This window comes from Canis lupus, chromosome 2 (assembly GCF_048164855.1).
Source record: "Canis lupus baileyi chromosome 2, mCanLup2.hap1, whole genome shotgun sequence".
Lineage (NCBI taxonomy): Eukaryota > Metazoa > Chordata > Mammalia > Carnivora > Canidae > Canis > Canis lupus.
In genome coordinates, this window is record NC_132839.1 from 72566827 (window position 1) to 72583131 (window position 16305).

Below are 16305 nucleotides of genomic sequence, written 5' to 3' on the forward strand. Positions count from 1 at the left end.
GAAAACTGAGGGAGGGAGTAACCTCAGCCACTCAACTAGCTGGAGAGACAGCCAGGGCTCCCCCCTGGGTCAGAGCTAATGACTTGGTGCCCGAATTTGCTATATCTCCAGAATGAACTGCTGAGCTTTTGGAAAAGTACAGTTTCCTGAGCCCTACCAATGAGCATCTGTCACAGGATCTAGGAGTCTGTCTATTTTATTATTATTTTATTTACTTATTTGAGAGAGAGAGAGGGAGGAAGAGGGAAAGGGAGCAAGAATCTGAAACAGAGCACAGAGCCTGACATGGAACTTGATCCCATAACCATGATTTCATGACCTGAGCTAAAGAGTCAGATGCTTCACCAATTGAGCCACCCAGACACCCCTAAACGTCTGTCTTTTTAAGGAACTTTTTAGATGTTACTAAGGATGAGATGGGTTTGGGAACCACCAAGCAACCGACTTGACCTCACACTAGTAGCCAGAAAGGAAAGCAGGCCCAGCAGAGGTGGGGACCACCATAGGTCACACAGCAATTTAGTGTCAGAACCAGGACTTGAACCCAGAGCTCTCCCCTGCCTGTTCTGACAGCTCCTTTGCCCTGTGCTGCCTTATGCAACAGAGTAGCCTATTCCTGCCCCAGAGAGGAGGTGTGCAGGTGGACCTACCTGGCTATCAGACATTTGATAGAGATCCTTATATGCCATGTAGACTTGGAAGGAATTGACACCTGTTTCAAGATAAAAAAAGAAAACAGAAAAATGCATTTAAGAAAAAAAAAGCATTCCTTTCCAGTAAATCAATGATCATAGTACAGAGTGGTAACCACAAAGACAGGTGTCACTAGAACTCACAGAGGGGGCATCAAAACCAGCCTGGGCTTGTGGGTGAGGGGGGTCAAAGGAGGCTTCCAGAGAAGTCACACAAGCTGGATCTGAAGGAAAAGAAGGGAGGAAGAAGAAGAAGAGGGGGAGGCGGAAGAGGAGGGAGGAAACTGGACTGAGAGGAGGGTGAGCATGGATGGTAAGGTGGACGAAAAGACAGGGTGTGAAGGTACTAGAAGTGTGCTGGATTCAAGGGACCATGTGTTTTTTTTTTTTAATCCTCTACTTTTTTTTATTATGGTAAAATACATATAACAAAATTCACCATCATAGCCATTCAGTGGCATTTAGTGCATTCAAAATGTGCAACCATCACCACGATCTACTCGAGCATGTGTTTTTAAAGGAAGGAGTGACATGATCAGAATTTTTTGTCTCAGAAAGACTATTTTGGAAGGAGTGTGGAGGATAGGTCTACAGAGCATCATAGGGAAATGGCAGATGGTAGGAGGATGCAGATGGCCAACAGGACAGGTGTGCTGAGGCTCTGAGTCAGGGCAGGAGCTGCAGGGGTGAGGTGGGGTGGGGGATTCAAGAAGGTTGAAATGACAGGACTTCACGGGCTGTGTGGACAGGCCAGGAGGGAGCAGGAGACATAGGAGATTCCTTCCTAACACACCTTCCAGTTGCTTGAGGACAGGGACCATGTCTTATATACTCTTTCAATTTGCACACCCACTATATGTGCTGTGCCATTAATGTTTGTTCATGGAATCCAGAAATGTTTGGGTAAGAATACGAATTTAGGGCAAAGTATTAAGTGGAATTGATACTTTATACTAAAACAATAGTGAAGACAATCCTAAAGTCTTTTCTTGTGCAGAGAACCCTAGCCACAAAAATTCCCCATCCAAATTATCAGAAAAAAAAATTTTTTTTAAATCTTTTTTTTTTTTTTTTAACTTTTTTATTTATGATAGTCACAGAAAGAGAGAGAGAGAGAGGCAGAGACATAGGCAGAGGGAGAAGCAGGCTCCATGCACCGGAAGCCCGATGTGGGATTCGATCCCGGGTCTCCAGGATCGCGCCCTGGGCCAAAGGCAGGCGCCAAACCGCTGCGCCACCCAGGGATCCCCATCAGAAAAAAATTTAAAGAGAAAAATAACATTCAGAAATTAACATTAAAAGTATCAGTTTTGAATTCATCAAGTATACTTAAATAAAAATAGGCAATTACTTGATAGTGTATTCCTTGTAAAGACAAGCCCTTTTTAAATATAAAAACAAAACCTCATATATGCAGAGACACAGATTATCAGTGAGAAAACAGGTAAAACTACAGTGAGAGATAAGTTCATAACCTTAAATGCTTCCTTACTTCTTTAACATAAAGAGAAGCAAATATTAACCTAGTAAGCTTCCATGATAAGAATTTTTTTCATGCTAAGAAATTTTTAAAAGGACAATTCACCAGAAATTAGAAGTAAATGACAAATAAAAGCAGAAATAATGAATTAACAAACATGGTAAGATTAATAAATACATCCTAGAACTCCATCTTGGGGGTGAGTGGACTGAGTCAAGTCATCTCATATTGGAAGCTGTCTCAAAAAAATCATGACAGATTTGAATTGTTATCAATGGAAATCTTCTGTAGGGTAATTCTTAAAACCTCAAAACAAAAAGCAAACAACCAACACGGTAAATATATATGCAACAAATTTAACAGAGGTTTTAAAAAAGATCCTCTGATTTAGAAAACACCAGACAGCAGTTATTTTGGAGGGAGGAGGGTGTTATGAGGGGCCCATGGCGATTCCACTGGGGGGTATCTGGCAAAGTCCTTCTGTTTGCCTGAGTGGGATAGTCTTGTAATAATTCATAAAGTCACAGTTTTTTTTTAATTTTTTTTTAAGATTTATTTATTTATTTATTCATGATAGACACAGAGATTGAGAGAGAGGCAGAGACACAGGAGGAGGGAGAAGCAGGCTCCATGCCGGTAGCCCGACACGGGACTCGATCCCGGGACTCCAGGATCGCGCCCTGGGCCAAAGGCAGGTGCTAAACCACTGAGCCACCCAGGGATCCCCAAGCCACAGTTTTTAATTTGTGTGGTTTTTCTGCTCCTGCTTTATGCTAAAAATATTAAAATCAAAACGAAGAAGCCAAAAACCCCAAAGGTAAACAGTACTTTCAGATAATTTAAGAAAAAAAAAAGTGGCTAATAAAGATAAAAATATTTGCTCTTATTTATAATCAAAGTAATTAGAATTAAAACCTCAGGACTATACCACATTTTAAAATATGTTGCCCAGTGCTAGTCAAAGTGCATCAAAATGAGTCCCTCCTATATACCAATTTGCACCTGCTTAAAAAACCAATTAAGCAATGCATATCAAGAGTAGCAAATGTTCTCATATGTTTGGCCTGATAACTCCACTCCTAGCAATAGAGCCTTGGAAACACAGTGAGCTCTGGAACTCCCAAAACCTCCCAAATTCACATATGCCATCATCATAGTTTTTCTCCAAGGAAGCGGCATGGAACACCAATTCTCAAAAATTGTGCTGAGCCCTTATTGGACTGTCCACCCATTGATGATACACGCCAGTTCTCAGAAACCCCTTACTCTATCCACCCCATGCCCTTGGAAGCAGCCATGTCCATACCAGGTGACCCCAGACCACAGAGGTTAGTGCAGGGCTAGGCACCCGGCAGATGTTGAGCTGAGCCAGGAGGAGGGACAGAGTCAACCTAACACCCAGAAACTGGCTGGTCTCCAAAACAGATGTACAGATACATAGCAGGCTGCTGCCTTCCAGCCTGGTGGCTACAGAAGCAGAGAATGCAGGTCAAGGGTGAGGGGAGAACAGAGTTGGCTCAAAGACAAAAGCACAGATGAGCACGGGGCAAGGCTCCATGGCGTGGAATCCTTGGGTACATGTCATTATCACTAAGGCAAATCTGCTTCATTAAACTTAAGCCAAGCTCTAGGGGGATTCTGTTGTTTGCAATCAAACCTGGAGATGCTAGTATCTAGATTGGTAAAGAAAAATGGATTCATCAACAGTAAACAGTTGGGTTTTTTTTGTTTTGTTTTGTTTTGTTTTGTTTTTTACCGTAGGGCTTCTCACAGATTTTAACATGATCACGTGCATTAAGAATATTCAAGAACAGAATGAACAGAGAGCATTTCCCAAACTTATTGGACCTCGGATGCCCTTTTTCATGAAATATTTATTTCCTCACTCATCAAATATTTACTAAGTACTTATTATGCATGAGCACCATTCTAGAAGTTCGAGATACAGCTGTGAATAAGGAAGGAAGAATGCCTGTCTACATTCTACTAGGAATAAGCCATAAGCAAACAAGTAAGTAAGGTAATTTCATGCAGAGAGGGGAGCTAGGAACAAATTAAACAGGATGGTAAAATTTTTAAAGTTTCACAAAGGTTTTACAGTGACTCTGTCTCTCCCAAGAGGCAGATCTATTTCTCCACTCCTTGATCGCTGGCTGGTCTGGAGACTTGCCCTGAGCAAGGGCATGAAGCAGAAGTGGCGCCATATTGGCTCTAGCCGTGCCTTGGGACTTCATGTTCACCTTGGAGCCCCATGTGAAGAGGTTCAGGAGAACCTTCTGGAAGACAGGTCATGGAGATGTACGTTTTGTTTATCCATTCACCCACCAGCGGACATTTGAGCTGCCTCCTCCTTATGGCTGTTGTGCCTAACGCTGCTATGAACATGGGAGTACAAATCTCTCTTCAAATCCCTGCCTTCAAGTCTTCTGGATAAATACCCAGAAGTGGAATTGCTGGATCATAGGGTAGCTCTATTTTTAATTTTTTGAGGACCCTCCATATTGTTTCCCACAGCAGCCACACCAGTGTACATTCCCACCAATGAGGCCCCAGGGCTGCCATCTCCCTACATCCTTGTCAACGCTATTTATTTTCAGTTTTTTCAATAACAGCCCTTCTAATGGGGATGAGGTGGTATCTCATTGTGGTTTTAAAAGTGTCTATTTTCAACCACTGGGTTTTGGAGTGGTTTGTCACAAAACAAAGGCTAACTGATCTAGAAATCAATGCCTAGAGGTCAGGGGCCATAGTGGCCAAAACCTAGCATGTGTGGCACTGGCCTTGGGACTGTGTAGAGGGTGGAGGGTGGAGGTCAGAACAGTCCCGTGGAAACTACACCAGAGGCTAGGGAAAAATCGCCAACAAACTGTTAGTGGAAGGTGGGAAAGGGGCCACTCCAGGCAGCGGCAACACAAAAGGAAAAAACTGCCACTTGTGGTAACATGGAGAAAAATGTACCCCTAAGAATCTGCATATCTGCCTGAAGTGATTTCCGTGAAGAGCGCAGTTACATGCTTAAGGGCCAATTGGTTTCCTTAAGCCAAGTATGATGAAGTGCCAGAAGGAAGACATCAAATAGGACCAGAGAGACAAGGAATGGTTCAGTTTGCAAGCAGGATTCAGTGGACACACAGGGCTGCTTCTCGTCTCTATTCCTTCCAACCTACAAATAATTAAAGGAAAAAATGGACCTCAGGGTAAAGATTAAATCAATGATGTGCCCAGAACTCTTTGTTAAGACCTCCTAAAAACTCAGGGTGGTGCCTAGAAAACTTCCCTGGGCAGACAAAAGAGCGTCCAAGAATCTTAAAGGCATCATCACATGGCACACACCAACAGCCACCTAATGTAGAGGGAAGCTCGTCTCAAAAAAAGATTTGTCCTGTGGACTGAGCTATAATGTGATCCATCAAAAAACCCACAATGGTTTAAAAAAAAAAAAAATACGCTCTTTGATGAAAAGAGACAGCCTGTTCAAAATGAAAGGGGTCTCTGGCCACCAACTTTCTATGGGTAGGAAAAGGGCTAAGAAAGGCCCTTTGCTGCAAACATGGGCCATTTTTATGGAAAGAGAACTATATCTCCAAGGGTCAAACCAAGAGTCCAAAGGACAGAGCCTGAGCTATGTAAACAATGGCCTAGGGCAGGGGACAGGAAGCTTTTCTATAAAGGGCCAGAGAGTAAATCTTACAGACTTTGTGGGTCACATGTAGTTTCTGTCACATACTCTTTGTTTTTTGGTGGTTGTTCTGCTTTGTTTAAAAAAAAAAAAAACTTAAAAATGTAAAACCATTCTTGGGTGATAGGTTACATAGAAACAGGCAATGGAGCTATATTAGGCCACAGATTGGGGTTTGCCAAGCTTTGAACTTGGGTACTACTCCCAAGAAGGACTGGCCCCAATGAAGAACTATTCTCTACTCCCAGAGAAGATCTTCCCAGAAGCAGGTGTCCAACTGGATTCCAGAATTTCTATGAAGTTATGACTGTGCACCACTAGTTTTCTCTCTTTTCAAATGGGAGTGTTGGTTGTGGTTGTCCTGTCCATGTGCCGCCACCGTAATGTGGGGTGCATGGGGTGGCGAGGCACACAACCCATCTCTTAGGTTCTTTGGATCAAGAGAAGCCACACCCTCATCTAGATCCTACATAGATGCTCATAATGAGATCCTGGACTCTGAACCTGATGCCAAAACCAGATGGCATTTTGGAGTGGCTGAGGGGGGTGAGTGAGAATATTTTGAATGAAAGACAACTATATACTAATTGTGGCCAGATGAGACACAATTTAGATTAAAGTGGCCATAAATTCTTCCAGGTTCCTTTCATCAGAGGTGGAATCTTTTTCCCCATCCCTCAAATCTGGGATACTCTTGTGACTTGACTTGACCAACAGGACGTAATTGAAATGATGATGTATAAGTTCAAAGCTTAATCCTCTAGGCCTTTCAGCTTTCACACTCACCTCTTAGAATGCTACCACCAAGCAAAGAGGTCCAGAGAGCCCATTAGAGGATGAAGGATCACATGCAGAACATCCCCCAGCCATCCCAGTTGAGGCCCAAATGTCTGAGTGAGCCCATGTGAGATCAGTAGAGAAGCTGCTCAACTGAGCCCAGATGCAACTGCCACCCAATAGTGTCACAAGGTAATTAATGATTATTGTTTTAAGTCCCAGTTTTGGAGTGGTTTGTTACACGGCAAAAGCTAGCTGCTACACAGGGCCATGTGATAAAAAGACAGTGGAAGTTCCTGCAGAAAGATCCAGAAGGTTCATACCAATGGTGGAATGACACAATTGTCCTTGCATTGCTATTTTTAGAACATAGCCAAGTGACACAGGCTAAATATTTGACCCAAGTGACACAGCCCAGCAATGAGCCAATGTGAGTTCTTCTCCTCTTTACGGGGCTGGGTTTTTTTTTTTTTTCCTCTCTCTTCTTTTCAATGATTTCTAAATTAAAGTTTCTATTTTGAGAGTGAAACACTGCTGGCATCCATCAAAACTAATAAGTACTATTAATAGTGTCTGGGGTCTGTGGCTTAGAAAACACAGGCAGGACTCCCCTGTCGGTGGTTTATAAAAAATCCCATCCTAGTCATTCTCCCCTGCCAAGTCCACACACTTGCTGGCACCACCATTTTCTAGAATAACTTCCTCTTGTATTTTGAGATTTCTAAAATAAGCCATAAACTGCTTGATCTAAAGATGGATCCAAGTGCTGAGCGATGGCTCTCATGCCACACAGGCTGAGTCTGTACTTAGGAGAGGCACTGTGGGCCTGTTCTTTTGGCAGTCTGAATGCAGTGTGAAGAGCACCTGGCAAGAAGGAGGTCGGAGGCTGGCAGCAGCTTTAAGGAGCTGCAATCTGTGCCCTGGATAAGGGCTCCCAGCAAAGGGAGCACCCAAGGGAGCTAAATCCAGCCTGAGCCCCAGCTGCCAAGCCTGTGCCCTGAGAGAAAGGCACGTTTTTCCAAGGCACCAAGAGGGTAACTTTTTGAAATTCTCACAAAGACACCAAAGTGCTAGCAGCAGCTCTGTCAGGGAGCCGAGTCCAGGTGCTAGCTGCTGTGTGACACTGGGGAAGTGACTGCACTTCTCTGGGTTTCCATTTCCATTTCTAAAACAGGCAGATGGAACTATATGAGCTCTACCTTGATTTCTTGTCCTGAAAATTTCCTGCCCTTATTTTTACAGTCCAATGATGATGGCCATCCAGATTCCCGAGCCAGCCCTCTGACTTAGAGAGGGCTGTGCTAAAAATGCTTTAGGAAAGGAGACCAGGTGTGTTCCTCCCTCCCTCACTTCCTTCCCTAACTTACTCATTCATGCATTAAGTATTTACTGAGAGCTTACTCTATGCAAGATGTGTGCTAAAAACACTTGGGGTACAGGAGTCGGTAAGAGCATCTTTCAGGAACTTAGCTCTCCAATATTTGCTGTACCTCTCCTAGGTGTAAGAATCTGAGGAAAAACCCTTGAAAGCCACATAAGCAACTTGACACTGACCCTGGGGATACTGTGGAGTCACTGCAGGTGTTCACACTAATTGCTTTTTTATATCCCATATCTATGGCTGGGAGAATAATGCACTGGAGGAGTAAGACTAGGTGCGGAGACCAGGGATGAGGCCAAGGAGGAATCTGGACAAGACACAGTGAGCCCCCCTACCAGGAAAGGGACTTGGGTGGAGACCCATAGTCAGAGCTGAGCTACTGCAGACACAAAGTCAAGGATCCAGTGATGGATGGGGAGGGGAGAGAGTGGGAAAGGCACATGGAGAATGACCACTGACATGGTTCCCATGCCTTGAGTGAACGGCTAGACAGGGGTTCCCCTCACAGAGATGGGGACCCAGTGTGACAGCAGAGTTTACTGGAAAGGGTAATGGGTTTGGGAGAACCTGGTAAGTCTGTGCCCCCAGGGGGCATCCTGAAAGCCATATCCTACATGAGCTGGGGCCAGGGTCACAGGGGGATGGATGGTGAGGACACTATGGAAACTGAAGGCCCCTCAGGAAAGTGAGCCTGGACTGGAGCCCTGAGGTCACCACCATTCACTGAGCACCTTGGGAAGGAGAAAGAAGACCAGGCAGGGCTGGGTGGGGCTTGTAAATGATCCTACCTGTGTTTTGATGGAGCGACAGGTGTATAGAGGAGGGGAAGTGGCTTCAGCCAAGGCTCATGACAGTGCTGCTTGCCTTGAGGATGAGAAGGAATCCATGCACTTGGGAGCCCTGATAACAACATCCTTTATAACCATCCACCCAACTTCAGACACAGGACTGGCCAACAGGAAGAAAAAGGCAAGAACAATTGTTCTGGACAGGGGCCAGCCTCTACTGAGGAGCCTCGAATTTCTTATCTTGTTTCGCCTCCAGACCCTCTGGTCCTAGCAACACCTATAGTCCATCTGCATTAACCCTCTGGGTGTCAGAGGAGGGCACTTTGCTGGCCCATCTACCCTAGAGCAGAGGGTTCAGGTCGTCTCCTTCAGGGAATGTGAGGTAGAGCCTGTGACCCATCCTTGGGCCAGGGGGTCATAGGAGGCTGATGTTCCTTTGGGTCACTGCTAAAACCCTGACACAAGGGTGGACACAGGGCAGGCCCTGAGCAGCCATCTGGCCAGTGATCCTGACTCTGCTTTGCATCAGAACACCTGAGCTTTGCAAACACATCCCTCTGGGAATTTGGGTTCAGCTGTCTAGGGGCCAGGCTCTGTTCAGCTTCCACGAGCTCCTTGGCCTGGGAGAACTAGAGATCTAATCCAAGCGCCTTCTTCTCCCAATGAGACAACTAAGCAGGAAGCCACTGTGTGCCAGGAACAGAGAGGAGAAAAACCCACTCCTACTGGAGTACTTTCTGCAGATGAGGGCAGCGAGAGCCCTGAGCCCCACAACCCTGCTGGAGAAGCCCCCTCTGGGGCTGTGAGAGCTCCAAGGGGACACCAGCCTGGAGCACAGAGCAAGCAGGAAAGGCTTCCAGGAGGTGTGGTTGCTTGAGCCCATCTACAAGGATGAACCTCCAACATTGGACTGGTTTAGGGCCTCCCTGCATGTCTCAGAGGCACCACAATTAAGCATCCCAGGGGCCACCAAACAATGAACAAGGCTGAAGTCCCTGGCAGGAGAGGGGGTAAGTGTTGAGGAGCCTTCCTAAGGGACCACACTGCCTCAGGTTCCTGGGAGGGGGGAGACAGGCAGTGGGTGTGAGGCCCCAGAGATGACATGCTGCTTCCTGACCAAAGCTCTATTATTGAGGGCACTGCCTCTGTGGGTGGCTGTATAGACACCAGCCCTTCTCACTGCAGTCTGCTGTCCTGCCAGAGCCCATCAAGTGTGGACGCGGGCCCCTGGCCCTGGCAGCACTACTTCCTCCTGCATCACCAAGGCAGGTCAGGGTAGGACCTCTCTCCACAGAGGGCACCCCTTTTATTTCACTCCATGGGGAGTATCAAGGGACATATGGAGCAGCAAGCTCTGCATGAGGTCCCCAACGCCTGGGTTCCAGTTAGGCTTAGTAGCTCACCATCCGTAGTACCTCAAGTAAAGCAATCCCCACCATGTACTATGTACCTCTGGGGTTGCTGTGACAACAAACACCTGGCATCCGAGTGGAGAATTAATACTGAGCTCAGACTGTGGGTTTTGTACCCAGTAACAGAGTCCTAGTGCTATGGATGAGGGGCCACTGTGCAACCCCAGAGAGAGTCAGCTAGGGGACTCGCCCAGCATCACATGGCCAGGAAGTGGAAGGGTAGGATTTGAACCCAGGCAGCCCGACTGCTGGGATCATCCTACACCCTGCTGGTTCCTGTAAGGCACATGACACAAGTCATTTCAATGGGACTTGTCTGAGAGAAAACAGTAATGCTGCCCAACTGTAGAAAACGAAGCCAAGTTAGAGACAGACCCAGCAGCTTTCTCACCGGGCTCAGGTCAATGGAGCTGCCAAACTTGTTCCTGGAAACCACTCCCCATTCACCCACTCCCCCTTCACTGGTGTTGGCTCCCCAGCCCAACACCAATAGGCCCACACAGATGGAGGGTGGAGAGCACCCAATGTCCACTTGCAGAGCTATTCGTCCTATGAAATCTTTCCACAGACAAGCATGAATATCTTTACAAAAATGTTTTCCCATAACACTATTTGAAATAGCAATTGGAAATAGGCTGAAGTGGATGCTATCATGAGCCCCTTCAGAATGAAGGACTTCTCCCCCTCCCCCAGCTGCTGGGAGAGCTGCAGGCAGATGACCCTCAGCTGTCAGCCCTGTTTGAACCATCCTCCATATACAGAGTAGCTTAGCTCAAGGCCATGCCCCATCCCAGGGGGCCATACCCAGTGCCTGGCTGATGGGAGCTATGAAGTCCCCAGCCCCCTTGGCTTCCTCAGGATCCCTTGGCAGGGTGTCCAGGTCTCAGAGCTCCTTGCAGCCAATCTTATTTCCTGAGCTTCACTCACAGGTGCTGATCCAATGATCACTCTGGGAGAGGCAAAATAACAGCCCCCCCCACCCAAGATGTCCCCACCCTAATCCTCAGAACCTTTGAATATGGTGCCCCCACAACAAAGGGAACCTGAAGATGGGATTAAATTAAGGAGCCTGAGAGAAAAGATCATCCTGTATTACCTGAAAGGGCCTAGTGTGATCACCAGAGTCCTTTTTAATGAAAGAAGCAGGGGAGAAGTCAGAGTCAATGTTGGGGGAGGCAGTGGCTAGAAGGATCAGAGGTCATGAGCCAAGGTATATGGGCAGCCTGTTGGGGGCAGAAAAGGCAAGGAAGGGTTTTCCCCAGGGCCCCCAGGAGGAACCTGCCCCACCAGCACCTTGACTTGAGCCCTAAGGCCCAGGCCCACTTCAGACTTCCTGCCTCCAGAACTGCCATTTGGGTTGTTTTACACCACAAGCTGGGGGTGCTTATTATAGTAGCAATAGGAAACTAATCCACACTCATTTCCTGCAGACTAATCTCTAGAGTTTGCTCCCTGGGAGCCCTGACAACACAATTTTTAAATATTTTCCAATAGGAAGTAGATCAACCCAGTACCTCCATAAAATTGAATACTCTGGAGGTCTTATCAGAAATGATGGAATGATGATAAAATAAATAACTAAAAACACAGAAGCCACTGGATGTTATGCTATATGTTGGAAAATTGAACTCCAATTTAAAAAAATATATGTAATAAAAAATTAAATAAATAAAATAAAAACACAGAAGCCTTACCAAGGGCCAGCGGTATTCTAAGTACTTTATGTATTTCCTCTCACTTGATCTTCGAAACAACCTTTTTATGACCTCTATTTTCCAGATAGGGAAACTGAGATATACAGATATTGAATGATTGGCTCAAGGTCACACAGTTGCTAAGTGGAAGGGCCTGGTGATCTACAGCATTTTATTGAGTGAAAAGCATGGTGCAAGATGATGCACATTACAGTCGCACTCATATAAGGGTGATGTATATGTAAGTGTGTATACACTTACACAAATAGAAAAGATGCCTGGGAAGACGAACACCAAATTATCACTTTTTACTTTAGACACTTCCAAATTGTTGTTTCTCAATAAACACGCACTAATTCTGAAACTTAAATCAATAAAAAAAATTCTATATTAGGAGTTGGACACTTAAAACCATGAATGCTCCTAAAAACTTCCCCAAATCACTTCTGTGCAGGTATCTGGCCAAGAGAAGAAAATCCTCTGTCTTCTTCTAAGACAATGCAATAAATACAACCCCACAAAGTCCCCCTCCTGACAGAGCTGTGGCACTCTCCTGTGACCGAGTGTTCCATCTGACCCTCCTCCACATCCCCACATGTAATCAGGCTGCTAATACTGATGTGATGCAGCCCATGGGGTAAAGTGGGAAACTACTCAGGATTTAACACTAGGTGAGAAAGGCAAGACACAACATGGTAAATTCCCTTGGATTATGATTCTGTACAAGAGTGTGATTCACAACAACTGCAATGAACAGACATTGCCTTCTCGATATGGAGAACTCAGACATACAAAACCCAAACTCATAAGTGGGCAAAGAACATAACTGGACATTGACATAAAGGTATGCAAAATGTCTACCATAATTAATGATAAAAGAACTGCAGTGTATAGTGGTAGATTGAATTTGGCTCATCGAATTTGCAAGCATTTTATAGAGGAAAGAACACCCAAAGGTGCAAACATGCAAAGAGCCAAAGACCTGGGGATTGTGAGCATGTAAGTGTGTGCACCTTTCAGGAAAGCAATTTGGCTAAAAGTGTCATGATCTTGGGGATCCCTGGGTGGCACAGCGGTTTAGCGCCTGCCTTTGGCCCAGGGCGCGATCCTGGAGACCCGGGATCAAATCCCACATCGGGCTCCCGGTGCACGGAGCCTGCTTCTCTCTCTGCCTGTGCCTCTGCTTCTCTGTGTGTGTGTGTGTGACTATCATAAATAAATAAAAATTAAAAAAAAAAGTGTCATGATCTTGTAAAATGTTAAAACTTTGACCCTGTACTTCCAGTTCTGGAAATCTAAGGAAACAATTAGAGATGCAAACAAATGTTTATATACGAAGATGTTCACCATAACACTATTTACAATAAAGCAAACAGTACCTAAGTGCCCAATAAAAAGAAAATAACTAAGCAAGTTAACCATTGCATTGTACATTACAAGTCATTAAGAAGTTATTAATGAAAAGTAATGATTACTCATAAAATGTTAAGTGAAAACAGATTCCAAATAACTACTTTCGTCTAACTATATAAGGAGAAAATCATCTAAATAGAGAACGGAAAGCAATAATCCTTAACATGAATGTAAGTGGTAACTGGGGGTAGGGCCAGAAGAGAAACATTTTTTTTTCCTTCTCTTGATTTTCTGACTTTCTTATATTGTGGCAAATATACTTTTATAATGAGAAATCAGAATATCTTACAAATTGAAAACACCCCTGAGCTCTCCTTGAAGCATTTCCTTCATCCGAGGCTGCCTCTTCAGAGAGCCTCCAAAACTGCTCCTCTCCCAGACTGAGCACTCCTGCCCTGGTTCATCCTGTTCTCTTATTCTTTGCTTCATGTGCCTTCAGTTCAAGTCACCTCAACACGATGCACATTGTAGTGTCCACACTGCGCAGGGATGCCCAGTATGAGCCCAAACAGAAGTGAGCTGGGGTGGGATAGAGATAGATAGACTCCCTCCCCATAGAGCTCAGGGTTTAACAGAAGAGCCAGACAGAGAACCAGTGTCCCATAATCCAAGAACAATGGAGAAGGTGCCCCCTCAAAAGGCCAGAGTAACCTGATATGGATATTTAAGGGATGAGCAATTCTGATTGGGGAAATTGAAGAACGTGCTAGTTGATCTTGGGCAGCAGGGTTGAAGAAAGGGCATTCCTGGCAGGGGGGTACAGCCTGAGCACAGGCCCAGCAGTGAAGCAGGTTTCAGGGGATGGCATCCAGGATAACAAGTACCCCAGATGCGTTTAGGTAGAGAAAGAGAAATGAGCCTAGATCAGCAAGAGCCTTGCATGTTAAGCTGAGGAAATCAGGCGTTCTTCTGTGAACCCAGGGATACCACCAAAGGGCTTGAAAAAGAAGAGGACAGATTCCTTAAGGAAGATCCTGTTTTTCCATTGTTTATGTGGCAGTGTGTAGCTCACAGCTGGGCTCACGGCAAATGCAGATAAAGGGATTTTTTAACTCTTACATAATGAGACCCAACAAAGAACCAGGGATTCCAGAACTGTACCCCCATTCTGAGGCTTTAACTGACCTTTGTCCTGCACCAGCACCTCCAACTCCTCCCGAACACCATCGTACCAGCTTGTGATGTCCACATGGAGGGAATAGTCGCAGCAGGATTTGGTGTCAGCTGCTTCATGCCATTTCTCGAAAGAGGTCAGCAGGCTAGACCCAGGTTCAGGGACAACATGGTCAACTATGAAAGAAAAATATGTATCAATATTGTAAAAAAGGACTCAAGCTGTTCCAATGGTAGCCTCAAGTAGCTTCTTCATCCCATCATCACCATCACCATCATCATCATCACCACCTTAAATATCATGATCACTATAATCATCACTATCATCATCATCACCATCATTATCATCACTATCACCATCAGCATCACCACCACCTTAATCACCACTATCACCCCATCATGACACCATCACCATCATTATAATCATCAGCACCACCACCATCATCATCACCATCGCCACCCTCTTCATCATCACTCTTATCATCATTGTCAATACTGCCATCACTGTGACTATCGTTACCATAACTATCAACAGTGACGACATCATCACCATTGTCATTGTCATCTTCAGCAGCAGCAGCATCACCGTTATTTACTGAATGCTAACTATGCTTCAGACATTGCCACAAGGCTTTCTATAAATTATCTCATTAAATCCTCCCAACCATCCTGTGAAGTGACTATTAATATCTCCCTTTGCAGAAGAAGAAACTGAGGCTCAAAGAGGGTAAGGAACTTGTCTAAAGTCACCACAACTAGGTAAGTGCTGGGAGGAAGATCCAAAGAGTCCCATCAGCTGCACTGAACCCTTTCCCACTACTCCATACTGATGTAGCTAAAAAGGTGAACAAGACCTTATAAGCTAAAAGAATGTTAACTTCATCACCCCTTTTTAAAAGTAAGATCTTAAAAAATATAAACCAAACTAAAGGGGAGACACCTGTTTTTTTTTAATAGACTTTATTTTTTTTTAATTTTTATTTATTTATGATAGTCATACACAGAGAGAGAGAGGCAGAGGGAGAAGCAGGCTCCATGTACCGGGAGCCTGACGTGGGATTCGATCCCGGGTCTCCAGGATCGCGCCCTGGGCCAAAGGCAGTCGCCAAACCGCTGCGCCACCCAGGGATCCCCGACACCTGACTTTTAAACCTCACTTGACTTTGCATATCCCTCCAGCTACAGCCCTGTTTCCCTATCAAGAGTAGTCCTTGTTCTCCACCCGCTCACCCCTCCACCCATCTAAAGCATCGGCCTCTGCTAATTCAATCTCCATGTCTCCAGTCCTGACTCCACGGGACCTCTCAGGGCACAGTGAATCAATCCCTCTTCTTGGCTTCCGTGACAACATGGATTTCTGGCTTTTATTCTACTACTGTGGCCATTTTTCCTGTCTCTTTATAGACTCTTCTGCCTCTACTTGGCCATTAAATGGTCAAATTCCTTACGGATTGGTCCTGGAATATCCTTCAATACAGCTGCTCATTAAAATGTACCACTCCCTCTTAGCTGCAGAACTCTGAAACCAGCTGTTTCCCTGACCTCTCCATCAGGATGACTCAAAAGCTCTTCGAGAATAAAATGTCCCAAACCTCATGCAACATTGTCCTCCCTTGCAAATCTGATCCCCGCCACTTCCTCAGCTGTGAAGATACCACCTTAGTTCCACAGCTGGGATCCAAAGGGTCATTCCTGACACTTCCTTTCTCTCAGGTATTCCCATGTCTGACCCATCACCAAGTACTTAGATTTCCATCCCACATTTCCCTGGAGCTGTCCGCCTCTGTCCACTTCCATGGCCACACTCCTAGGCCTAGTCACCCTCTTGTGTCAGCTCAGCTACTGCGATCCCTCGCCTCAGGTCCAGCCACATCCA

The 16305-nt window shown here is 45.4% G+C and overlaps 1 protein-coding gene across 5 annotated transcripts in view; it reads right to left on the reverse strand.

Annotated features, from left to right (window-relative positions):
• The window catches only part of CRMP1 (collapsin response mediator protein 1), a 74333-nt gene that overhangs the window by 24374 nt on the left and 33654 nt on the right, over positions 1-16305 (reverse strand). For all 5 annotated transcript variants that reach the window (XM_072806518.1, XM_072806513.1, XM_072806519.1 and 2 more), the window contains exons 4-5: positions 14442-14606; positions 651-712 (exon numbers count right to left, since the gene is read on the reverse strand). In XM_072806518.1, the coding sequence (XP_072662619.1) occupies positions 651-712; positions 14442-14606 (227 nt within the window). The remainder of the gene's footprint in view (positions 1-650; positions 713-14441; positions 14607-16305) is intronic.